At 54.5% G+C, this 24,701-nt stretch overlaps 1 protein-coding gene and 1 long non-coding RNA gene across 4 annotated transcripts in view; one reads left to right on the top strand and one right to left on the bottom strand.

Annotated features, from left to right (window-relative positions):
- The window catches only part of LHX2 (LIM homeobox 2), a 32,461-nt gene extending 9,158 nt beyond the window's left edge, over positions 1 to 23,303 (bottom strand). The window contains exons 1-4 of one of the 2 annotated variants that reach the window (XM_070250445.1): positions 22,448 to 23,303; positions 8,498 to 8,700; positions 7,154 to 7,557; positions 1,352 to 1,557 (exon numbers count right to left, since the gene is read on the bottom strand). In XM_070250445.1, the coding sequence (XP_070106546.1) occupies positions 1,352 to 1,557; positions 7,154 to 7,557; positions 8,498 to 8,697 (810 nt within the window). In that variant the 5' untranslated portion in view covers positions 8,698 to 8,700; positions 22,448 to 23,303. Of the gene's footprint in view, positions 1 to 1,351; positions 1,558 to 7,153; positions 7,558 to 8,497; positions 8,701 to 10,232; positions 11,127 to 22,447 lie in introns of those variants that run through there. The other variant, XM_023628837.2, reaches the window with a different exon arrangement.
- Positions 13,228 to 16,448, top strand: LOC138920685 (uncharacterized). Of its 2 annotated transcripts, none has more exons than XR_011432331.1 (2): positions 13,228 to 13,585; positions 14,562 to 16,448. It is a non-coding gene; the product is annotated as an uncharacterized lncRNA (long non-coding RNA). The 2 variants fall into 2 exon arrangements; XR_011432330.1 differs by lacking the exon at positions 13,228 to 13,585 and adding an exon at positions 13,778 to 14,085.
- Positions 23,304 to 24,701: the final 1,398 nt, after the last annotated feature.

Raw genomic sequence — 24,701 nt, 5'->3', positions numbered from 1 at the left:
CCGTGTCCATCACCGTCACTCTCATCCCCTCTGTGTCGCCGCCTCTAGGCCCTCAATACCCAACTACCTGAGGCTGGAGGGCGGGTCAGCCTGTGTCGGACTGAATCCCAGAACCTCCCCTCCTGTTATGAGACCATGGTCAGATCGCTTCATCTCTTGATTTTCTTACCCCAAAATGCCTATTGCTATCCCTACAAGCACATGTTCTGAGGAATAAATTGGTTAAACTTACTATAAAGGGAGATATTCTCCCACCCTGTCATTGTAAGGATGAAGAAACTGAAGTCCAGCGACCAGAATAATTGTTCATACTATTTAATATCAGTTAACTGATTAATGTAGTCAGTGTCGTTCTTGGCTACCAGCCACTGAGCAGCAGGTGTCAGGTACTGTGGTGGACACTTACATCAGCTCAACGCTTCTTCCAATAAGCTGACAGCTTAGATAATTTCTTGTGTCCATTTCACATATGAGGAAACTGAGGCTCAGAGGAGTGAAGTGACTTGCCCAAGACCATGAAATGAGTAAGAGGAGGAGCTGAAGATTTGAGAAGTGGTGGCCCAAGGCTCTGCAGCGAGTTTGGGTCATGCAGGAGCCTGGAACTCCCTAAACTGGGGTTCCTAACATCTTTGGGGTGATGGACAGATTCTTCAGAAATCTGATGAAAGCTCCGGATCCTCCCTTACATATAAGCGCAATTCTGCTCAGTTTCAGAGATTCGAGTCTACTTCCTCCAGCTCCCTGCCGGCAGACCCGGGAGAGCCCCCTCGCCCACCCAGGGGATCTGCCCACATCCCCGCCTCACCAAACCTTGCTTCTGGGAGAGTCTGAGAAACCACAAAGAGTCAGAAGAAAAATCTAGAGAGAGACAGAAAGAAAGAGAGAAACTAAAGAGAGCAAGAAGGAGAGGAGGAAACGGCCAGCAGCAGTTGCTCTGGACCGCATCCTGGGATGAGGGGCCAAGACGGGGCTCTGGATTTATCTGAAAAGCGTGAACCTTTTACAGCATGAACATATTTGAGTGTCACTTGAGCAACAAATAGCAACTAAGAATTGTTTACAAGAAAGAGAACAGACTGAGTGTGAAGACAAAGAGGACTGAGGGATACACATACACAAAACAGAAAAATGGAGGGACAAAAATGGAAAGAGAGAGATGATGTAAAATTAGAAAAAAAGATTGAAATACAGCTAGAGACAGACCAAAGAGATGGAAAATGAGAAAGATAAACAAAGAGAAAGGCAGGCATAGGGCGGAAGTTCCTTCCAAGGCCCACTGCCGCTGTGGGGTTCCGCCCGTGGCCCTGGCGGCCCAGGCGCTCCCACCCCCTCAGCCCCAGCCCCGGCTGACCTGGAGGACCCGCTTGGTGAGGCCAGTCTTTTGCGCGAGCTGCTTCAAGTCCTTGGCGTCGGGGTTGTGGTTAATGGCAAAGTAAGACTTCATGGTCCGAAGCTGGTGGTGCTTGAAGGAAGTGCGCATGCGCTTCGTCTTCTGGCTGCTGGGGTACGGCTGGTCGCGGTCCAGGTGCTCCGCATCGTTCTCATTGCAGCTCAGCGCTGGGAAGGGGACGCAGAGGCGGCAGGTGAGCCTCCTGACCCGCCTCCCCACACTGCCTCGTCCACACCCGCCCCACCGCCACCAAATGTTTCTAGTCTCCGAGCCACACTGCATGTGCCCCACCTCGCTAAGATGGAGATATTGTCCCCATTTTAGAGATTTAGAGGGGAATTTAAGGCTCAGAGAGAGCCACCTGCCCAGGGTCACGCAGCTAGGGAATGCTGGATACAAACCTAGCTCTAGAAGAATCCCCAAACCATCTGAGCCATCAGGTTACAATAATAAAAAATAACAACAGCTAGAACTTGTTGATGGCTTATTTGACTGCAGATGTGCTAAAGGGCTTTACATGCACGCTTCCACTGAATCCTCATCATAACCCTATGAGCCAGGAATTATTTCTCCCTTTTTACAGATGTTGAAACTGAGGCTCAGAAAGGGAAGTCACTTGATTGCCCACGCACCAGTGCAGGGACTCCTGGGCCCACGGTTTTCCTGTTTTCCCCTGTACTCCCTAAGGAGGAGTGGCTGTCTCCGGTCTCCCCCCACCCAGTGTCTGAGGCAGGCACCTAGAAGTTGCCGACTGAGATCTCTCCACTCACTTTCATTTCACTGGCATCAGTTCCCACACCCAAAAGTACAGCCCGACCCCTAGGAAATTGTGTTTTGTACTTTAATCCTCACCACTGCCCTGTGAGGCAGTTGTGGGAGGTTAAGCGGAAATCTCACAGAGTGGCAGAGTTCTAACCAGAAAGGGAAGGAAGTGGGAGGAAGAAATTAACATGGATTCAACACCTAGGGGATGCCTTTGGCTTTACATACATCACAGGGTCTTCACTACAGCTCAAGAGGTGGCTACTGCTATTCACCCCATTTTAGAGATGAGGAAACTGACGCTACGGGAAATGAAGCCACGTGCACACCGCCACACCACTGGTAACTCCTGAGCCTAGATTCAACACTGCGGTCTTTGCTGTTCCTTTCCGCCACATCGCAAAGGCAGACAAAGATGAAGCATGACTCTTTGGGGAGCCCGTCCCCATCCAGAAGGGTCCCAGCTGGGGCCTGGCTGCCAATGCCTGGAAGGCACAGGGAGTAGAGGACAGGGGTGGAAACCTTGGGTCTCAGAAAGTTGCTTGGCAACCTGGCAGCTGATCAGGACTTGGAGGACCCCTCTCCAACATCCCCTCGTCACATCCCAAGCCATCCCACACATAAGGTCTTACTTTGGGAAAAGCCTCATAGGAGATTAATTCGGTCCCCCTAAAGCGGGCAACTGGGAATATATCTTGTGCTCCGTCACATGCCCATAATAAAACTGCCAGATTAAGCAAATAAAAATACAGGTTGCCCAGTTAAATGTGAATTTCAGATAAAGAATGAACTGTTTTTTTTAGTATAAGTATGTCTCAAATATTGCACAGGACATACCCATACTAAAAATTCGTTTGTTGTTTACCTAAAATTCAAATATTGCATAGTATACACTTATACTAAGAAATTATTCGTTGTTTATCTCAAATTCAAACACTGCATGGGATACACATACAGTAAAAATTTATTTGTTGTTTATCCCAAATTCAGATTTAACTGGGCATCCTGCATTTTATCTGGCAACACTGCCTCGGAAGTATTCCTGCTCTCCTGGTGACCTACTCCTCCCCGTGCCCAGGTGGGGAGTAGTCCCTTGCAGTAAGAATCTGCAAGATGCAGGTCCTGTCCCTAACCCGGGAGCTGTCAGCAAGTGAATGGACTTCCATGCATGCGCTAAGGTACCCAAGTCCCCTACTGGGACTGTACTCCCACCAAGAGTGCCCAGAGTGAAGAAAGGGGTCCAGCAATTTAAAGGGGATCAGAGAATGACTCGAAATGGGATCCATGGAAACTGCCCTGCCCCTCCTGCCAGAGCGACCTTCTTCTTGCCCCTAGTCCCCAGCTCCCCAGGGGGAGGGGCAGGCCTCCCCACAGGGGATCTCTGGGCCCATCCCTCTGCCCAGCCCCAGCCTGGGCCTTGCTGCTGTTAATGAGCTCCGTGGGGACCCCAGCGCCCCATGCACCCAAGGGACGTGCCCTGAGTGCGGCCTAGATTGGGGGAGGTGGTTTGGGGGAGAGAGACAGAAAGAGCAGAGAAAGGAGAGAAAGAGACAGAGGTAGAAAGACAGAGAGAATGAAGAGAGAGAAAAGGCGAGGGGGTAGGGAAGAAAGATGGACAGAGCCAGGAAAAAAGAGAGGAGAGACAGAGGAAAAGAAAGCACTGGAGATGGGAAGAACGGGAGAGAGACAGCTACAAAGACAGAAGGACATCAGGAGAGACGCAGAGAGAGCCTGAGGGGATAGCCAGGCCTGGAAATAGGGGGGAATGTGTGGTGGAGTGTCTGGGTTATGGAACTGAATCCCGGGTCTCAAGGAGACCAGATCCCTGCGGGGAGGCCTTTTCCAAAGCCTTACTGGCGGGGCAGTGGTAAAAGGGGAGAGAGGGAAAAGGAGGGGAGGGCAGGAAAGGACCGAGGTAGGGAGGCCGAAGCGGCCAGCGGCCGGGCAGGGGCTGCGCTGGGGGAGCGAGAGCGACGGGGAGCGGCCGTTGGGCTCAGATTTGGCCGGTGCCCCGGGCCCCGCAATCCCGCCCCCAGCGCCCGGCCGGGGTGAGATTCCCCAGGATCGGATCCGGGGAGGAGCGAGGGGCTGAGGGGAGGGGGAGGACCGAGCTTTCTCTCTCTCTCTCTCTCTTTTTTTTTTTCCTCTCAATTAGGCCGATTCAATGGAGCTAAAGAGCTCGTAAAATCATGAATAATTTACTCGTGATCTGTTATTAACCCATCGGGTTTCGAGCTCTTGTCGCTGGGACTGAACCTGTAATCAAATCTGACTTCGCCTCATTTTACTAAAGACGAGATTGTAGGTTCAATTGTCTAAATAATGGATTGGAATCAAATCAGTAATTACGCCGCCAGGCACACACACACAAAAAGCTGGGGCTGGGGGAGGCCGGGCGTCCGGCCGGTCCGCGCGGGACTCCTGCGGCCGTGGCGCGCAGACCCGGCGCAAAGTGCGCGGCCCAGGCCCCTCACTGGCGCCGGCCGCCGGGTCTGCGCCCCGGGCCCGCGGGCAGCCCCGCTCGGGGTTTGGGGAAGGTTTCCGTTCCGCCTCCGGGACCCGGGATGCGCTCTCGGACCAGAGGGGCGGCCAGAGGAGGGCCGCCTCGGCCCCCGCCCCGGAAGGGCTTTCCGACCCTGCGGCGCTCTGGCTGCCTTTCCCTAAGCCGAGGGCCCGGCGCACCGACGGCGGCCCCTCCCCACTCTCCCCGAGCCCACCGCCCGGTGTTAAGGTGCCGCTGCTCCTCCACCGGACTGTCCCTCCCCAGAGCGATGGCCTTGGCAGGCGGTCGGTGTGACTGGGTCCCTGGGTGTGAGACACTCACACAAACAAGCTGGGAGCTCCTGTCCTCACAGTTGGAAACACGCACAGACTCACAGCAATCGCACGCTCCACAGTCCCCTCTTTCCAGTCCCGGCCGCCCCACGGTCCACACTGCGGCCATTTCTCTCCTGCCGATGCCCGGAGGTGGGGGGGGGGGGGGGTTGAGGACAGAAGCCAGAGTTGAGGAGGCCTGGCTGGGCCCGGCGCAGCCAGGGAGGCGCCCCCTTTTCACAACCTGGTCCCGGGAAGCCCCGAATAAGCGAGCTGCACAGCCACTGCTGGCGCGCCGTGCGCGGTTCCTACGAGTACGGGAAGCCCGAACCAAGGCCAGAGAGGCGCCGGGAGAGAGAAGATCCGGGAACAGAGAAACAGGGAGACACACGCAGAGAGAGAGAGACAGAGAGAAAGGGGGACCGAGAGAGCCGAAAGGAAAAAAGAGAGAGAGAAGCCAAAGCGAAAACGAGGAGACGGCATTCCCTGAGTGGGAATGTCTCGTAGAGGTGCCAGTCCCCAAACTCAGCCTCCAGCCACATCTCCTCGCTCCGTGCGGCGCGGCCTCGCCAGGGAAGGCGACGGAGCAGCAAAAAGCACAAATAAATCTCTGTACCTTCTACCCTTCAGTTCCAAACCTGGTTGCGAACCTGTGTGCCCGGGAAAACATAATCCCGCTCCCTACCCACCCTGCGCCCTGTGGCCGCGTCTGCCCGCTGCTTCCTCCTGGAGGCCGACCCCTCTTCATAAATAGACGTGGCTTTGTTTCAGGGGACCTGGTCTGGACGCAGTTTAGTCTATTTTCAGGGTAGTGGGAGATGAGGAACTGGAGTTTTGGAGAGCGACATCTCTGGTAGAGGCTTCAGCATATCTTAAATCCGCCTCCGCAGACCTGCCTGCAGCCACTTTCCCATTGACCAGACTGGGGGCTGCATTTTCCTCCCGGCTCTGCACACAGACACACACGCCCCCACGACCTTCCAACAAGCAACTTCGTTGGAGCGAATAGGGGATCCTCACCCGCCCCCCCCCCCCATTTTCCTCCCCAGCCAGCTCAGATTTTTAAAGATCAAAACAACCCTGACTTCTTCCCCATGGCCACACTCTCCGCAAAGTCCTGTGTTTGTTTTGTTTTGTTTCCATTTGTGCATCAGACTAAGGGGAAAAGGAGGAAGAAAACAAAATCTCCGAATCCGATTCGGTCACAAACGAAAGAAAGAAAATAATTGCAAATAGACTCTATGTAGTTCAGATGCCCGCGGAGTCGTAAACCTTCCCCGGGCGTGCAGACTTCGGGCAGATGTTGACGGTTCAATTTGCCGGGCCTCAGAACCTCCGCAGCTGTCCTGAGCGGGGAGGGGCGCGGGAGGAGGCAGAGCCTCTCCCGGAACGGCCCGGGGTTCAAAGACGCCGGAAATGCGAACTGAGCCCTCCACCCAACCCCGGCGCGAGGCCAGGCCTACTCTGGTCTCATCCCCGGGTGCTGGCTTCCGAGGGTCGCGGCTCTCATCCCAGCGCCCCGCTGGGGCCCGGAACTTGGAGGAAGGAGCCGGGGGTGAAAACCCAGACCTGGTGGAGCAGGGGGATCGCTCCAGGCACAACGACCCGCCTTGCCTCAAAAGGCTCCTGTGCCCAAGTTTCGAGCCTGCCGCCCTCAGGACACTTTACATGACTGGGCCGCATGCCAGGCCGAGCTCTGTGTCCCCGGCCACCACAAGCCCTTTCTCTTGGGACCCTCGTCGCCCTGCCCCGCTCATCCATCTCCCTAGGTCCCCGCTCTCAGCCGCGCACCCCAGAACTTGTGTGGTGTCGGCTCTGCCTTGCTTTCTCTATCCTCGAAATTTCTGCCCAGCAAAGCGGGGGAAAGGCCCAAACCAAAAAGCCGCCTCTAAAAAATTTCTCAGTGAGGAGGCCCTGCACCCGGGCTGCAATACACTAAAGGACCCTCTCCTCCCGTTATAGCCCACGGCGCACGGGCTGGAGCCCAGGGGGCTAAGGTCCCTTCTCCCCGGTCGTCTGGTGCTTAGGGCCTGGGAAAGCTAAGGGCAAGAGTAACCAGAGTGATATATATATATGTGTGTGCGCATATATATATAAATCACACTGAGAGTCACTCCTGCTCACGGCGTGCGACGCCACGCACTTTCCCCCAACCCGACAGGGGCGCTTGGTGCGCCTCGCACTCACCAGCATTGTAGGCCGCCAGATCCGCCCCGGGACCGGGGCTCTTGCGTTTCCTCGGCCGCCCCTTCTGCACCGTGCCCACACCATTGTAGTAGGGAAGACCCAGCGGGTTGGCCCCGGCTGCGCCCAGCCCTGCGCTCTTGGCCGCAGCAGCTGCGGCTGCGGCTGCCGCCACGTCGGCGTGGTTGAAGTGCGCGGGGTACTCGCCCTGCAGCAGCGCCTCGAAGTGCAAGCGGCAGTAGACCAGGCTGTCCTTCATGCCGAAGTGGTCGCCCGTGGTCAGCATCTTGTTACACGTGGTGCACGTGAAGCAGTTGAGGTGATAAACCAAGTCCCGAGCACGCATCACCATCTCCGAGGCCGAGATGCCCAGGTGGCAGCGGGCGCAGCGCTGCACAGAGAACCGCCTGTAGGGACCATCGAGGGAGGGACTGTGGGGACACACGGTTGGGTACCCCCCATATCCCTCCTCCAGGTGCCGCTGCTGCCACTGGGGGAAATCCCCTCCTCAAGACAGGCAACAGGGTCTTAACTTGGAGGATGGGGGAAAGGGAACTAGATTTTGGCCCAAGTCCGGTCCTACCCTGAAGTATAGGTTCCCTTAACCATTTTCATGCCTACAAAGGCTTCTGTTTTACCCAGAGCCTTAGCAAGCCCTGGGAAAGCCCTTGCCTGGCAGTGGGGGCAGAAAATCCCCACTTGGCCCTTCCTCAACTTTACCCTTACCCTCCACACTAGCATCTGGGAGTGCTACAGACCTTTGTAATTTGGAAGAAACACAGAGACAGGGAGAGAGGTAGACAGAGAGAGAAAGAAAGAGAGACAGAGAGAGAGAGAGAGAGAGAATATAAACAGACCCTAACCCTAAACCCAGAGAGGAGAAACAAGGAATTTGGAGCTCGTTAATGGTTCCAGTTTTTTAATCCTGACAGCTTTCACTCCCATCTCCACGAAAGACTCGGAAATGCAGCCGATCCTATCCCCCAAATCTCCCTCCAACTTGGTTCCACAGCAGCCCAGGCTGCCTGGGTTTGGGGAATGCCTGTTTCTGTTCCTTCTGGTCGACTCAAGAAACTTCAAGGGAAGAAGGGTGCAAGGACCCTCAACCCAAGCTTATTGACCGTCTAAGCTCAGAAGAGAGCAGTTTCTGCTTTTCTCTGGGTTCCTACACTTGATAGACTTTTCCAACAGTTCCTCCAAATTGCTGTCACCCAATTCATGCTGGTTTGGAGAAGGGGCGACCTAAGTAGGGAACCCCGCCTTGGGACTGGAGGGAAAAAAGACCGGCAAGATTGTGTCTGAGACGGGGAGTCCCGAGGGCCAGTGGGTCTCGAGGTGGGGGGCTACCTGTAGTAGTCTTCCTTGCAGTAGATGCTTCCATCCTTGCTGAAACAGGTGAGCTCTGACTCCAGGTTGAGTTTGCACTCGCAGCACTTGAGGCAGCGCATGTGCCACTGCTTGTCGACCGCCAGCAGGTAGTAGCGGTCCGAGATCTTGCCCCCGCAGCCGGCGCACAGCGCAGCGCGGTCACTGCTGATGGACGGCATGGTCTGCGGAGGGAGGGAGGCGGAAGACGGCAGCGCCCGCGTCAGCCTGCGACCCCGCCGCCGCCGCCGCCGCGAGGAAACCGACACCCGCAGCTCCCCCCGTGGCTCTGGCTAGCCCTAAACGCAGAGGGTGCCGCCAGGGTGTGCGGCTCGCTTTCTCCACCCCAAAAGGCCCAAATCCGGGAGGCTCAGAACCCAGGCCCGCCCACGCAAGCCCAAGCCGGCCACAGGCCCAGGCCCGCTGCCGGCCTGGAGAGATCTCCCTCCTTACTTCTCCCCCTTCCTGTCCCCTCTGCCCTTTTCCCAGAAAGGCTCGGACTGTGTTTGGGGACTGGGGCAGCAGTGGCTCCTCCAGTCAAGCCCTCCAAAAGCTCCCCCCAAACTATTTCTTAAAGGAGCCACTGAGGTAGGCCCCAGGAAAAGGGGTCAGATGAGCACTAAAAGTCACCCTTCACACAGACTCCTCTCCGAGGACACAGCAGAGTTCCTGGCCCCCAGCCCCACTATCTCTGGATCCTTAAGCCACAGGTTTAGGCCAGGGCAGATCACAGCAACCTCCGCCCCTCCACCACCTCTGCCACACCGGCTACAGCCCTCTTGGGTCCTGCGAGAGGGTGAGTGAGGTGCAGAGGCACCCTCCAAGTCTCTGCTGCAGGACAGGCCCAATTCAAATCCTCTTCTAAAGCCGGCCAAACTGACAGGCCGAGAGGGTTTAACCAGGGAAGAAGAGCCGCGAAGCCGGAGGCAGTGGGGCTGCTGTGCTTGATTTCCGAGAGAGGCAGCTTCATGCTGCTCCCCACCTCTTCGGCCTCTAAAGGTCACTTCTGGGCCGGCGTGGACAGCGTCTGCTCGTCTGGCCCCTGGGGAGGTCTGAGGCAAGAAACTGGCTATTTGGGGCTGGGCTGCCGGAACCAGGTGTGGAGATCCGAATGGACTCTCCTTTTGCCAGAGCCAGGCCCGGGCCTTAACTCGGAGCCCTGGCCTGGCCAAATCGGGCCGGCCAGGAGGCCCAGGACACGATCAACGAAAAGCGCTTGCCCAGAAGACTTCGAGCTCTGAAATAGCGCTAGAGAGGGAACCCCGATTGCCAAGAGGCGGGGAGCGGCCCAAGCCCGCTGGAGCCCCAGTGCTCCCGGTTGGTTCGCCCTACCGGGCGCTGCAGGCGGCGCCGCCAGCAGCCAGAGCCGAGCGGTGGGAGAGCGCGGAGCTGGCGACCGAAGGGCCCGCGAAGTGAGAAGAGAGCCATCCCCGGCCGAGGGTGGGACTTCACTCCCACTTCGGGAGAAATGCTCTTTTTCACCCTTGGGGTCTGAAATTTCGGTTTCAAACTTGTTTCCCTCCTGCGCCCCAGCAGCCGGGTTTCCCCGGAACCGGGAGCTATGGGCCTTGCATCCTGTCCGCGGATCCCCAGCGCCCAGTCCCGTGCGGCACGAAGGACGCTCCCCAAAGTGCCCCCAAACTTCGGAGAGTAGAGGCGCAGACCGACCCGACCCTATCCCAGCTTTCGGCTCTCGACCCCGCAGCCGTGCGCCTACCGTCTCCGTGTCGCCGCGGTCGATGGCAGAGCTGATGGCAGGAGCCTCGCTCTTGCCCCTTCGGTCCATCTCGTCGATGACCCCGTGCACCTCGGGGCCCGACAGACTGTGGAACAGCATCGCGACGGGACCGGCGGGGCCGGGGGCGCGGCTCCTCCGCGGGAGGGCTTGCCCCCCGTCTCAGCTGCCTGGCGCTCCCGGCGCTAACGGGCCCGGTGCATCGCCACCGCGGCCCCGGCCCCGCCCGAGCTCGGCTGCGCCCCCAGGCCGGGCTCTGGGCCCCGGGCGCCCGCGGGCCAGGACGCCTCCCGCCGAGGCGCGGGGGCAGCTACATCGCGGGGCGCCTGGGCGGCGGCGCCAAAGCCAGGGTCACAAGGGCACCGGGCGGGGGGAAGGGGGGACAGGAGGGGGCGGGAGACGAGGGCAGAGGTCGGCGCCCGCCGCGGGCGCTTTCACGCCGCGGGCATCGCCCGCCCGGCTTCGGCGCCTCGGGCGCAAAGCAGGAGCGCAAACTCTGCCCGAGGCGGCGACGGCTGCGGTCGAGGCTCACCCGGGAGCGGCTAGGTGCCCGCGGTCGCCCAGCTGCCTGGACCTCTCCCCTCCCTGGGGTGCGCCCCCGGCCCAACGCGACCCGCTTAGGCGCTGGGTCGGCGACTGGAGTAGGGTTTTCTCCGAAACCAGCGAGCCGAGCCGAGCCACCAGGAGAATTGAAGAGGAGGAGGAGGAAGAGGAGGAGGAGGAGGTGGAGGAGGAGGAGGAGGAGGCGTAGGAGGAGGAGAAAAAAGAGGAGGAGCAGAGTGGGAGGAGGAGCCGCCGGCCGCGGGCCCAGCCGCGCGCAATGCTCTCCAAGAGCGCGCCGAGCCCAGCCCCGGCTCTGCAGTCCGCGCCAGCCAAGCGTCCGCGCCTTTTCTACAGCCGCGCCTGACATCACGTCCTGCCGCCGCGCCATTGGCCGCCCGGCACCCCAGGCCCTGGCAGCGCGTGCTCCGGGAAGGCGGGAGACCCGAGAGGGAGGGGAGAAGCAAGAGGAGGAGAGGAGCGACGAGATGGTGGGAGCTGGTGGGCGAGGCTGGAGCGAGGGGGCGGGAGGAAGGATAGCGCGGGGTTTGGAGTTTTTAAGCCACGAACAGTTTCCTGCGATTTCTTAGGGGAGGAAAATTAAACCCTCTCTCCTAGCCGTCTCCATCCTAAGAAGGCGCAGCCAGAGGATGCTTTGAGGAGGTCTCACTCCGGTCTCCCTTCGGCCCGGAGCCGCCGCCTCGGGCACGGACTGGGGAGGCCGGGGAAGACAGGCCTGGGGCAGAGCTACGGGAGCCTTTGGCTGCTTCCCGCCGAGCTCAGCCTTTGGCCCAGGCTCCGCGCGCTGGCTGCGGGCGTCCGCGCAGGCCTCCCGGGACCGGCTGAGCCAGAGAGACCAGAGCGGCGGGAGCTGTGACTCCCCGGGGAGGGGGGGCCAACCAGCATATCCTCGCTCCAAGCGAACTAGGGCCAATTTATGGCCCAGCGTGTAGCTCCCTCTCGCTCTTCCTGGTCTCTCTCCAGCCTGGAAGAGTGGGTGCGAGCCTGGCTTTAGGAACTAGGAAAGGAATGGGTTTGAATCCAAGTTCTGCCATTTACCTTCAATGTAACCTTAGGCAAGTGACTTGACTTCCCTTAGCCTGTTTCTGATCTTTTCAGTGGGGGCTCCCTGTACATGGATGTGATGAACGAAAGAAATCATGGATGTAAACTTCTGGGAACATAGTAGGCGCTAAGCAAATTCTTTCACGACTCCCTCTTCCCCTCCATCTCTTCCTATTAAAAACTTTCCCGCTCCGAGGCACATTCAGCACCAGCCAGGTTCTTAAAGACCACAGGCCCATTCTCTGCGCTGGATGCATCATGCCACAGACCCAGCTGTTGATGGAAATCCCTCCTGCAGGCTGGCTGCACCACTTCTCCAAGGACCAATGACCTGGCCTGGCCCATAAATCTCAACCACCCCCAGCCCGCAGACTTCAGGCTCAACCCAGAGTCTCTTGGGGACTCGAGGGCGATACCCAGGTGTGTGGTAAAGACAGATTTAAGAAATAAAAAGTGACTGTAGAGAAAATCTAAATGAACAAGTCAGTTGCAGAGTCCCATCTCCTGGGTCTGCTTTGGACGTGGGTCAGTCTGAAGTGACTTGCTGGTTAGAAGGAGGTAAGGGGCTAGCCAGGATCTACGCAGTTTATCTTACAGAGCACAGAGTTAAGGCAGCACAAAGTCATACTTTCCACATACCATACATAACTTTCAGAAATAAATATGTGTGCTTGTAATGCCCAAGCACATGCACTCATTTCATGCGTGCAAACACACATGTTCATCTCTGTTGGCAAAAACACGGCCAGCAGGAATGTAGAAGTAGGATTCACAAGTGCACATCAAGTGTAAGTGTCCAGCGCCAGGCAGGAGGACCCATCTGTGAAGCAGTAAATTGCATGTTATACATACAATTGCATCCTCAGGCAATTCTACCCAAATCTCTGCATGCACTCCTAGGACGCCATGTTTTGAGTATTTGCAAAAACTCTTGAAGTTACAAGTATGTGTGTACACGCTGCACATCACAGATGCCCCAACGCGCGAGAAGGACCATAAACCCAAAGACGCGCGTGCGCGTGTGTTCACACAGGCGTGTGCTTTGGCGCCTGCACACGGCCCGCGCCCAGGCGCGCGGACGCCTACACGTATACACAGGCATGTTTTACTGACGCATCTGGGGCACTTTCTTTCAAAGAAAGTGGGGAATGAAAATCTAATCTGAGAGTCACCGGGGTTCATCTGGAGGTCGCCCAAGGGGTAGAAAAAAATTGTAACAAGGCTGGAGCGTCTGTCCTTGTTGCAGCTCCGCGCCCGGGCTGGATGGATATGATACGTTTTCGAGAACCCGAGGGGCTGCCGTAGGAGCTGGGGGGCGGGGAGAGGAGTACTCAGTGACTCTCGCCGCGGGTTTCCCAAGAAACATGGAAACACAGCCTGCGGCTCTTCACTCCCCCCAAACGTGTAAGCACACAATTTTGTCCCCACCTCTCTGACCAGCAGCGCACACCCCTTGCTGACCGACCCCAAATTCCCTGGCAGTCAAGATTTCCGCCTGGTGCGTCTGCCTCCTTATCCTTCGGTGTCAGGCTGGGACGCGCTCCGGTCTGCAAGAGGCTAAACTGTGTCTCCCGCCGCGGGGCGGGATCTGGGTGCCCCTGCCCGGGGTTCGGAGGCCGATAACTTTGCTAATCTTCCCCCGGCGGCGGGGGGACGTCGCACAACCTCTAAACCCTGTCCGCGGAGACTAAACACGGAGAGGAACAGGCTGTAAACACACATCCTGACACGTGAGTGACATTTACACGGTGCGAGAAGCCGCAGGCGAGGGGAATGCAGGGGGTGGGGGGAGCAGGCACCCGCAGGTAAATGGAACATTCGGAGGCACCGGAAACAGCAGCCCCTCGACGCCCCTCCCCCAGATAGGGAAGAAGAATCCCCAAGTCCCTTGAACCTGCCTTTTGTGGGAGGTGACAGGTGAACGGAATTCAGGTCTGGGTACTCTCGCCGCTGCCTACCTCCCCACCATCTGCTTCCTCGCAGACAAGCAGACCCGGCGCATAATGAGGTAGCAGCCTCCAGCCGGCCACCGTGACTAACTCAGAACAAAAGCGCTCCCTCCACGCCTCTTCCAACAAAGGGGCCACCAGCCCCGGCGCTCCCCGAAGGCTGCGGGGCTCCCGGCTGCCGGCTGCGGAGCTGCCGCGCGCAAACTTCCCGGGGCTCCCGGGGCTGCCGGCGCCACCGAGCCGGGGCCGCGGAGGGAGGAAGCACATGCAGCCCAGAGAAAGTGAGGCCGGGCCGGGTGGGGGAAAAGGGGGCGGGAGCAGGGGAGCCGCGGAAGGAGGGTGATTGATCAGTGCGCCGTTCCCGGCGCTCTGTCCCGTTATTAGAGGCGGCCAAAGCAGGGCCACGCAATAACCTCCGAATCGCCAACTAATTGACGCTGCAGGCAACTACTTCATTGTGCGCGCTGGTTTTATGTCTTCATAGCCGGTGATTGACAAGGTGTAATTAGTCATCTCACTCGGTGATAAACATGGGCACCCTCCTCCCGCGGCATCAGGCCGTGTGTACCAGCAGAGGAAGCGATAGTTGACGCTGATATACCATTAAATCAAAATGAAGACGTTCAGAAGTGTGTGTTTGCTGTGACGCTCTGATGGTTTATTTCTCAAATACGGCACCAACAGATTTACTTGATTTGCAAGTTAACTACAACATTAACTGGTTTTATTTATTTTGCCTCTTCCTTCTTCTTCCTAGGCAGGGATGTTGCTCTTGGAGAATGTGAAGACAGTTTGCTTCTTGACAAGCGAGCGAGCGGGCGCCCAGATTTTTGCAGCCTCTCCGAATCTCCCCCGAGGGAACGGCAGGCAGGGAAAACGCCGGAACTGGGAGCCACCAGGGAAGGATTCCGCGCAGGGGGAGCCGCCCTCCTTGGCCCCAGACCGGCCTGCCTGGGGACCCCCTTGGCACTGCCAGTGGGTGACCTGAAACTCTGAGGATGGTGCTGGGGTCTGGGGTCTGGGGAAGCCTCTTGGATGAATAGCTGCAAAGAAGAAAGAGGCAAAAACAACGTTTCTTCTCTGCCTTGAAGCAGACAGGACTGTGTTCTGAAAGCTGTTGGCTACACTCACGGGGCCAGTTGCCTGCCTCCGTTCCCTGAGTAAAGTGTAATGTCTCCTGTTCTCCGGGGTGCACCATTCAGCAAATTATACTCTTTGCTCACTGAAGTGGGTCTTGCTTAGGGAAGTGAGTGTGTGTGTGTGTGTGTGTGTGTGGTGTATGTCCCTCTACAGTGAGGCTGCTATTAGAAGTTCTGGTTACTCATTCCAGAAACCTGGACGTTTAAATTTTAAAAAGGGAGGGAGCATTGCTGGTGGGGCTCTCTGGGATTGTTATGGTCTGTCTTGACTCTAATCTGGTTAGAGAACGGCAGACACTAAACAAAGCCACCAACATATGAAAGTCCACTTCCGGGGTATCATACATGCCCCCAGGAACCCCCCAGTGGGGTATGCTTCCTGCATTTCCCCCATCTCCCTAAGCTCTGTCTCTTGTTTGTATAACAGAGGAATGGTGATTCCTTGCCACTGCACAGGAATGTGGGGTTGTGGACATCTCCAAGAAAAGATGGGGTGAAGCTGAGTCACAGGGATGGCAGAAAAGCCCCATTTCTTCAACAAGAACCCCCCCTTCCCAGGCCTGTGGGCCTCGTTCAGCAGAGGGGGAGTGTTTTATATTGATGTAAGAGGCTGTCAGTCAGCACAAATCAGCTCAGGCATGGCTCCCTCTTTATGAAATCAGCTCATTGCCTTGGTCACACCTTACAGAAAATCTGCTGGTCACCACTGTCGACAATAAAAAATTAGTAGAGCCTTAGTTGTTTCGAAGAAGAACCCCATGTCTCTGGATAGATAAGTGGCTTAGCCCATCTCGGGCTGAGAGGAGCCTGGTTCCTCCTCCTCTTCTCCCTGCAGTCATCTGAACAATTCTGAAACTGCCTCTCTGGGCGTCAGCTGAGCAGGTTGGGGAACTAACCAGGGCCCTCTCTCTAGGGCCCTGTTAAATGCACTGAACTTAAAATGAAACATGAAGTGTGAATTTCAGGTTTGAACATGATGCATCAGGAACGTGGAGGTTGGCAGCCCTTTTCCTCCCGCCTGCCTTTCGGTAGCAGGTATTAATATTGTATTAAATGTTATGAGAAAGTAAGGGCTGCGGAGAGGAATGTGCTCAGATGCAATTTTGTCAAGGTTTTTATCTGTGATTATGATTCCAGATGTAGAAACTCCCGGAGGAGGGAAGTGAGGGGCTGCTGGCGTGTGACATGTGTTTTAAGGTGTTTGGCAGTGTTTCTCAAAGTGGTGACAAAATGTTCAATTTTGTTACAGGGAATTGGTAAAAGAAATATGAATACTAGGTCAGAGATTGTTCACCTCGGCAAAAGGATTTACCATTATTGATTAGGGTGGGGAAAGTTTGTATCTGGGTCCTGCTTAAATCACGACGTCAACAATGTAAATGTCAGATCAGATTATTCTTAAAAACAGTTGTAACAAAATACACAATAGCTGATTGCATCTCCCAACCTACTAATTCCCATGTAAAGATGTAAATTGACCAGGAAGCAAAAAAAAAAAAAGTAAATATTGCAACAAGATGTCGAATTTTTTTCGGTTGATATATCTACAGTGGTTCTTTGAGGGTAATTTCTTTCTAATCTAACCCAGAATACTACTGAGTCCTGGAAGGGTCATTTTGCAAATTTTGCTAATCCGGCTGCCTTAGGCTGAAGCACAAATAACAGCAACACATTTCCTCACACAGGGAACCAGATTTTGCTGAAAGGAGAATCAGGAAGATTTTGTATGAAAAAAAGTAGGTATGAGGGAGGAAGCAACTGAACTCTTGACTAGCTAACAACTCTTGTATCTACATGCACTTGAGACTGGGAATATTTCCTACCACAGTCTTTCTTCATTCAAAGGCATCTCTGCCATCCTTCTCTGACAGCAGGATACCCCTAAACTCTATTTCTAAGCAAAGGTTTCCTCATAAACCTTTTATGAGCTCCACATACACTAATCGACGCGGGTGCCCAGCCAGCGCTGACTAGACTGGAGGTGGATTTGATAAACGTTTCCACAGAACAAAAAAAGGGGTTTTTGGCTAAAGATGCTGGACTTGGCTCCTCCCTGGGTCCCCAATCAGAGGATGAGAGTCTCTGCACAATTGCTGGAGGCATGACTGTACAGATCGCCCCATATCTAGCACACCCGGTAGTCTCTCAGCCCAGTTCAGGAACCCCACACAAATTCAGCCCCAGCCTTTCCTGAATCCAGGCTAAAGAATGCTGATTTTGGCTTCCTGGCTGCTGGCACTATTTTACCATCACAAAACATACTAGGCTCCTAGGACAAATTGCACCTTCCTTCCAAGTAAGAAGGTTCCTCTCCTATGAGGTGATGTAGGATGTGGTACATTTCCGAGGGGAACAGTCAGGTTGCAGGGGAAGGAAAATGCTCAGCGTGGCCACCATCTCTCACCCTGTGCTTTCAGCAGGACCTTTCCTCTCCCCCAGCCCAACTTTCCACTGGTCCGATTAGCAAACCTCTACTGCTATTTGGGAAGCTGGCATTGTCTCTTTAGGTGAGGAAGAAGTCATTTCCCACGTACGCTTCAGCTGAAGCCCAGCCCCTTCCCCCCCCCCATTTTTATTCTTCCATTAATTAAAACAACTAATGTCCCATTGATTATCTTTGCTTGAATGAGAATCATAACAGGCCCTTGCAGGTATATGGGAAATTCTATTTGCTTAAGTCCTCACACTTTGATTTCCTATAGCCTCATTTTCTCAGGTATAAAGAAATTCAAACAAAATAAAACAAAAACAAAAACAAAATCTCCTGACATTTTGCAATAAAGCACAAAGACTAGTAGTAATGAGCTTGTGCAATCTCTTGCGGGAAGAAATGTTCAGAGGGCCCCATTTTAGAGCTGAATTGTACTATCTGGTGAAGGCAACATTGATAGGGCAACACTGATAGGTCATCAGACCCAGGTTTTGAATTTGTGCTCATGTTGAGTCAGATGAGCTCATCCAAATTTACTTTTAAGCTACCGTGTCAGTCCTCGAAAGTAAAAAAGGCAGTGGACAATCAGCTCTATTTGGAATTTCCCAGCGAGTTGGCCATTTCAGTTGGCATCTCCATTTCTGGGGGCTGCCATAATTAGAGCGATCTCTTTTGCATTCACTCCTCTTTGCAAGTACTACATTATTCACTCTTTCCTGTGCTTATTAAACAGTGCCACCTGCACCAAATTCAACAAAGCTCTTCCATCAGTCAGCCCAGCTAAGGATCCCAGACCATATATTATCATTAATTGCAGCTCAATTGAATAGTTGACGATAGAGGCGTGAGTAAAAGCAACACATTTTCTAGGACCTGTTTATAAAAATGTTTTAAGCAAAAAAAATTTATCCTCCAAATTGTCATCTTTTACAAACTCATTTCATTCCCTCTGTACAGTAATTCAAGCAGCAATTAGCAAGTCTTTTAATTAATGAACTATTCCCTGTATGTCACCAAGGTGCCTCTAGCACAAATGTCCTCCTTCATAAGGTACTAGCAAATGCAGTCAATATTTTGTCACCCAAAGCCTTCGAAGCTGACCACCTCGATAGCCCTAATGCTATAAAAAGGATCTGAAGAGCTGGAGACAAGGCTGGCAAGCACAGGACAATTTTCAGGAAACTAGCCTTAGATAGTCTGAATCCAAAGAGAGGGAGTGGCAAAAGGAAGGGAACTAGGGACAGAGAGGGAAGAGGCAGAAAATGAGTGTAGATAGAGATCAGTGGTTAAAGAAAGGCACAGAAAGTTTCCAGCAAAGATGAGACCATCTCTGAGCTCCAGCTCTGTTCTAACAAACTGTCCATCTAAATGCTGATGATTTACACATTTTTAAGAGCCTCAAACCTCACTGTGCCTTGTTCTTTAAAAAGCTTCCTGCTTTGTTCAAAATACTGCTTATCTTTGGCATTGTCAACAGCTCTGCATCTGGGAGAGATTAATTAAGTGATAGGTCAGACACAATGAGGTGAAAGGGCATGTCCACCCAATGAGGACTGATTCATCCATTCCTAGGTGGATCAACTTTTTTGAGAGATGCCAATTTCAGCTCCATTTCCAAGGGGGAGTTATCAATAGGAATGCCTGAGATCTCCCAGTGAGGGGCTCTTAGCTGGAAAAATTTTTTCTGCAGATAGAAAAATCTAAAATCCACACTCTTTGTCTTTTAAAGATGTAAAACCAAAACACAGCTAAAAAATTGTCCGTGTGCTTAAGTTTCACCAACCAGGGTGAAGTCTCATTTTCTTGAATATGATCTTTCTACGAAACAGCTAATTGGATGATTACAAATAGGACTGCCATGCAACACAATAAAAAAATTAAAAGTTCGCTTTCTCGCCTCTCCCTTCCCAACTGTTTCTTATTGCCCCTTCCTTTCAAAGTCCACTTTTCATTTCTGGAAGGCAAAATGAGAGAGACAGGAGAGTAAGAGAGGAGGAGGAGGAGGAGAGAAAGGGCGGGGGATGAATGAATATGAAAGAGAAATAGAGAGGTCTTCTAGGTGTCCAGTGAATATTTCCAGACCAATTAGAGGTTATCTTTAAATCTCCATCCTCCACCCCCTCCACACCTTTCTAAATAGATCTTTAGATTAGTGAGAAATTAGTTAATTGGGAAAGGCTATGTGGTCGGTTCACCCTGTTCCTAACCAGAAGGGTTTTAAGGACCTTAGACCCCACTCCCAGAAGTGACACTCTCCCCATCTCTTCAGCAGCATGTCAGTGTGGGTCAAAATTGTGGTTGCCTGTGTGTTTGTGTGTGTGTGTGTGTGTGTGTGTGCATATGAGAGACAGAGAGACAGAGAAACACAGACAGAGAGAGAAGTAAACTCCCAGCCTGTGAATAAGGTTCAATAAAGTGAGTGTTTTGGGCAGACCCCAAACAAAACATTTGGGATGTTTTTGCTTTATTCTTGAACAACCCTGCAAATGAAGTTTACATTTTCCAAGGCTTTTTTATTTTGTTTGTTTGTTTTTTGGTGGGGGGAGTAAACAACGGTTTGGGTTTTCTGTAACTGACCAGCCACTTCCCCTCCTCCAGAGAAATACAGAATGCCAGTTTCTTAACTATCCAATTCTTTAAATCACCTGGGATCTATCTATATTTATAAAACTGAGCAGAAATACTTAACAGCCTGATCAATAGCCATTGACCGTCCATGCACCTCACACCCTAACATGCACAGCTTGATCATGTATATTTGATCATCGGAAAATTCAAAGCATCTTGCAGCAGCGTATCAAGCTTCCCACAAAATAGTCTGCCTTTTTTTTGTGGTCTCAAAAAGAGCGTGAGTTTCTCTCTCCCCTGCATTCATCTATCTATCCATCTATTTACCTACACACAGACACACACACACACACACACACACATATACACACACCCCTCCCATCCTGGAGAATTCATTGCTCATATATTTGATGAAGAACAGGGTAATTAACTGCGAGGCTGTACATCTGGGCGGCACTTCATATCCATTGCAATAATAAAACACTTTTTTCCCATTTTAGCAGAAGAAAGGCTAGACCTGCCCACAGATTCAGAGGACCCCAGAGTCTCCGTCTGCAAAGCCTCCTTGTTATAAATCCTGCCTCCCTCTTAAGTGATGGCATGCACAATTGCACCAAGGGGCACTAAGTTTATCTGTGCAAAAGCATCATTGGAAAAGCTTGTTCCTCCTCAGAGCTTCAATATCAGCTAGCGGGGGGGGGGGGGGGGGGGGGTTGAAATATACACAGCTGGCTCCTCCATTCCCAGTCTGCTTGGCAGCAAACGGGGACAAGAGACCAAAGGACTTGTTCTGCTAAGGGCCACAGGTAGAAGATTTGTATTTGGGGATCTCAAGGGCTGGTATACTGAGCACATGCCACTAAGCTCCAGAACCCCAAAAAGGACCTGGCCCTGCAGACTTTTCTGGTAGTCTGGGATCAAAACACTGATTCTAAGTTTCTCCAAAAGGTATGCCGGATCTGTCCAAATGGCTCTAAGGGTCTGGCCAGAGGAATACCAGCTGGCAAGCCTGCTCCAAGTCCCCAGCACAGTCTTTCTAACCCCAACCCCAGAGACCACCCCCAACCCCTAGCCAGCAAAACAAATTACCTGCAGAACCTCCCATTTCGGGGAGTCCCCTGCTCTGTATTCCGAACCCGTGCCCAGGACAAATTTCTTGGGGGCCCTTCCTTCTAAAAGCAGCAGCATCTGGGCCGAGCCTCCCTCCTTTATATGGGGGGGGGGGGAGCAGACTTCATATGATAATACGTGTAATATGATATGGAATGACAGAATGCATGACAGTTGCCCATAATACGGAGAAGTCAGTCAAAGGACAGAGGGGACATTTGGATAATTACCATCCATTGGCTAGTCAATCACGCGAACAGAGAGAAACTGCACAAAACCCACAATGGAGTTGGGAAACAAAAGAGACCCGAGCCAGACTCAGGATTAACCGGTCTAAAGCGATCTAAATGCTTTTGTATCTGAAGAACCGAGGCTCCCGGCTTGCCCCCCTTCCCAATCCCAGGGAACTAATTGCGGGGATCAGAGTTAAAGCGCTCTCTCTCGTTTTCCCTTTCTCTTTGCAGACTGCTCACCACGCAGAAAAAAAAAATTATTTCTCTCTCTATGTTCATTAAACTATTTTAAAGTTAAAAGGACAGGGGAGGGGGTAAGATGTGGCCCCTCAGCCCAGAACCTGGGATTCTCCAGCCTTAGGAAGTGGCCGGGACAGTCTCAGTCAGCCTCAATTCTTTGTTTCAGGGTAAGGTGTTCCCTCCTGGCCTCTGGAAACAAATGCCCTGTCCACCTGGGCAGCCGCCCTTTGCCTAGAGGCCAACACGGATGGCTGGTTTCCTGCTTCGGGTGAGGATCCCCATAGCTGGCCCCTGCACCAGAAAAACACAAGATCCACCCGCTAGTTGAAAACTCAAATTGAGTCTACACACCCAGGATTAAGTGAGGTAAAAGGGTGAGAGAGAAGGGGGTCTCGCCTTCAAAGCAGGAGAGCCAGAGAGAAGATGGTTGTAAACTGTGAGAAGAGAGAATTTCCTTCTAAATTGGGGAGTGAGAAAGAGGTAGAAAATCCTTCCAAATTGGGGCAGAGAGAAAATGCGCTTAATTGGGGAATGCAAGAGACTCCTTCGGCCTGAGATAGAGACGAAGAGGTGATTCTTCAAAAGAGACACAGGAAAATGGTCCCATAAATTTTTAGAGATTCAAAGATGAAGGCGAGAGAGGAAAAGAATTCCTGAAAAGGTAAACGATGTGGACAGAGATCTCTGGACCTGCGAGCGAGACCCCCCCCCCAGTCCCAGGACACAAACACGGGGAACTACTTCACCCAATTCCCACCGGGTCCTCCCTAGACGATTTCAACCCAAAGCCCCGGCGGGCCTCTCGCGTGTCCCGCTCGGCTCGGCGGCAGCGGCCGTTCCCGGTCCGCGGATGCCCGCGGTGCCCCGTCCGCGCCCCCGCGCAGCCCCCGGGGCCCCGGGGCGAGCCTCGGCGCCTCCTTACCTTTCCGAGTCCTCCGCAGCGGGTGTGGCAGGCTCTGCGGGCGGCCCCGGGCCCGGGCCGGGGGGCGGGGGGTGGGGGTGCGGGGCTCGGGGGGAGCGGCAGGGTGAGGGCTGGGGGCGCTGGCACGGTGCCCAGGGGCGGCGAGGGGGCAGTCGGCAGCCCCAGGGCCCGCGGGCGAGCCTGGCCGAGCCGGAGGAGGTGCGAGAGGTGGGGGGCCGCGGAGGGGCGCCGGGGCCCGGGCCGGGGGGCGGGGGGCTCCCTCCGCGGGCAGGCGGGGCGCTCCAGCTTGTGGGGCCGGCTCGGAGCCCGGCGAGGCGCCGGGAGGGAGGCCCCGCGCCCGGGAAGCCGAGGACGGGGCGCGCGGATCAGAGGGGCTGTTTTGTCGCCTTGGCTGACAAATCAATCAGGGCCCGCCGAGCCGGGGGACTGGCACCGTGGCTCCGGCCCTCGCGGCTCCCCGGCTGGCCCCGCGCTGCCAGCTGCCGGCCGCCCAGATCCCGGGCCGGCGGCGCGGGCTGCGCTGCGGTCATTAGGCTGCGGGCGGGCGCGTGCGGCCAGGGCGGGGGCGGCGGCGGGGCGGGGGCGCAGCATCCCCGGCCTCCTCCCCCGCCCGCGCCCGCCGTCCCGCGCCCGCTCCGCGCTCTTCCCCCACCTCCCCTCTGTCGCTGTCACTAGCTCTGGCCCTTCTGTCTGTCCGTCTCTTCCTGCCTCCGTCTGTCTCTCTCCATCTCCCGTCTCTGCCGCGTTACTGTCTCCCCTCCTCTCTCCGTCTCTCCCTGTGTGCCCAGCTCTCTTGCTCACTGCGCCTCTTTTCCTCTCTTCGGATCTGTGGTGCTGACTCTCTTACCCCTCTCTCCTCGGTCGCTCTCACCATTTTCTCCCTGTCTCTCTGATTTCTTTCTGCCTCCCCTCATTCTCCACCCCTTTCTCCCTTTGCTATCCCTCCTTGGAACAGCAGCCCTGGAATCCAGCTTAAGCTGTTTCTCTGCTCTGAGACCTCGGACAAGTCACTTCCTCCCTCCCAGCTGCAGTTTCTTTATCTCTAAAAGGAGTTAATAAGTGCTCTTAGCGGTGTGTTTGGGAGGGGCGCTGGGCTGGAGGGGGGCACGCAGGAGGTGCTCGATGACTCTGGTTCTCCCTCTTGGAGTTGCTGCTCACTCAATCCAACAGTCACTGTGGCAGCTGCCTGGCGATCAGGGCTCACTGGGCGCCACGTGTGCCCCGCAAAATCCCTGTGGCCAGCCTCCAGGGCGGGGACAAGTACCAAATAGCCAGTTCAGCAAGGAAGGTCAAGCGTGGTTTCCTCTGGGGTTCTTAAGGCCCCTCCTGAGAAGCGTCTGTGGTCCCCTCCTCCCCAGGGCAGATATCAGAGCTGGATCTGACATCTCGGGCCTCATCACCTGCTGATTCCTCCCTCACTGACACCAACCAGAGGGGCAATGCTCTCTCATGTCCTTAGATCCGAGAAGGAGAAAGCCTGTTCCTCCTAGCCTTCACACACACACACACACACACACACACACACATCATAGATGGCTTTTAAGCTTCAAAGATGCTTCCTGGATGGAGTGAGGCTTCAGAGTCAGACAGATGTGGGTTTAAGACCACTTACTGAGTGTGCGGCCTAGGGCAAGTCACATCACTCTAAGCTTCAGTTTCTTCATCTGTAAAATGGAATAATAACCACTTCCTTTTTAGGATTGTAGTTAGGCTTATCCATGGTAGGCATAAAGTGGTAGGTCATTCATTCTGTCCAGCTTTTATTCATGCTTTTTGCTTGGCACTGGGGATGCAGCAATTCACAAGGCAGGCGTGGTCTCCGCCTTCATGCAATTTGCAGTCTAGCTGGGGAGACACACTGTGAAGAGCAATTCCATAATTATTTCATGACAGTTGTGTGAGTGCCATGGAAGAATAGAGAGTGCAGTGAGACCAAAACTGGCCTGGGCTGGGGGCTCAGGAAGAGCTTTCTCAAGGTGAGACCTGAAGTCAGGGGTGGGTCCAGAAAGTGGGAAGGGACTGCTAAAGGGAGAGTGTTCCTGGCAGAGTGACCACCTTATGCCAGGGCTAGGAGGCAGGAGGGAGCATGGCAAGTGGGAAGGCCCAGGAAACTGGAGCAGAAGGAAGCAGAGGGATGAGGCTGGAGAGGTGGGTGGGGCCAGACCCAGAGAAAGAAGGGCTTGTAGACTGTGAGGAGGAGTCTGGGCCTCAGTTCATGGGAACCAGTTGAGTCCAGATTTCCCCTTTTCTGAAC

Source organism: Equus caballus, chromosome 25, assembly GCF_041296265.1.
Source record: "Equus caballus isolate H_3958 breed thoroughbred chromosome 25, TB-T2T, whole genome shotgun sequence".
Lineage (NCBI taxonomy): Eukaryota > Metazoa > Chordata > Mammalia > Perissodactyla > Equidae > Equus > Equus caballus.
The sequence above is the reverse complement of the archived record's forward strand: the minus strand, read 5'-3'. Positions and strand labels throughout refer to the sequence as shown.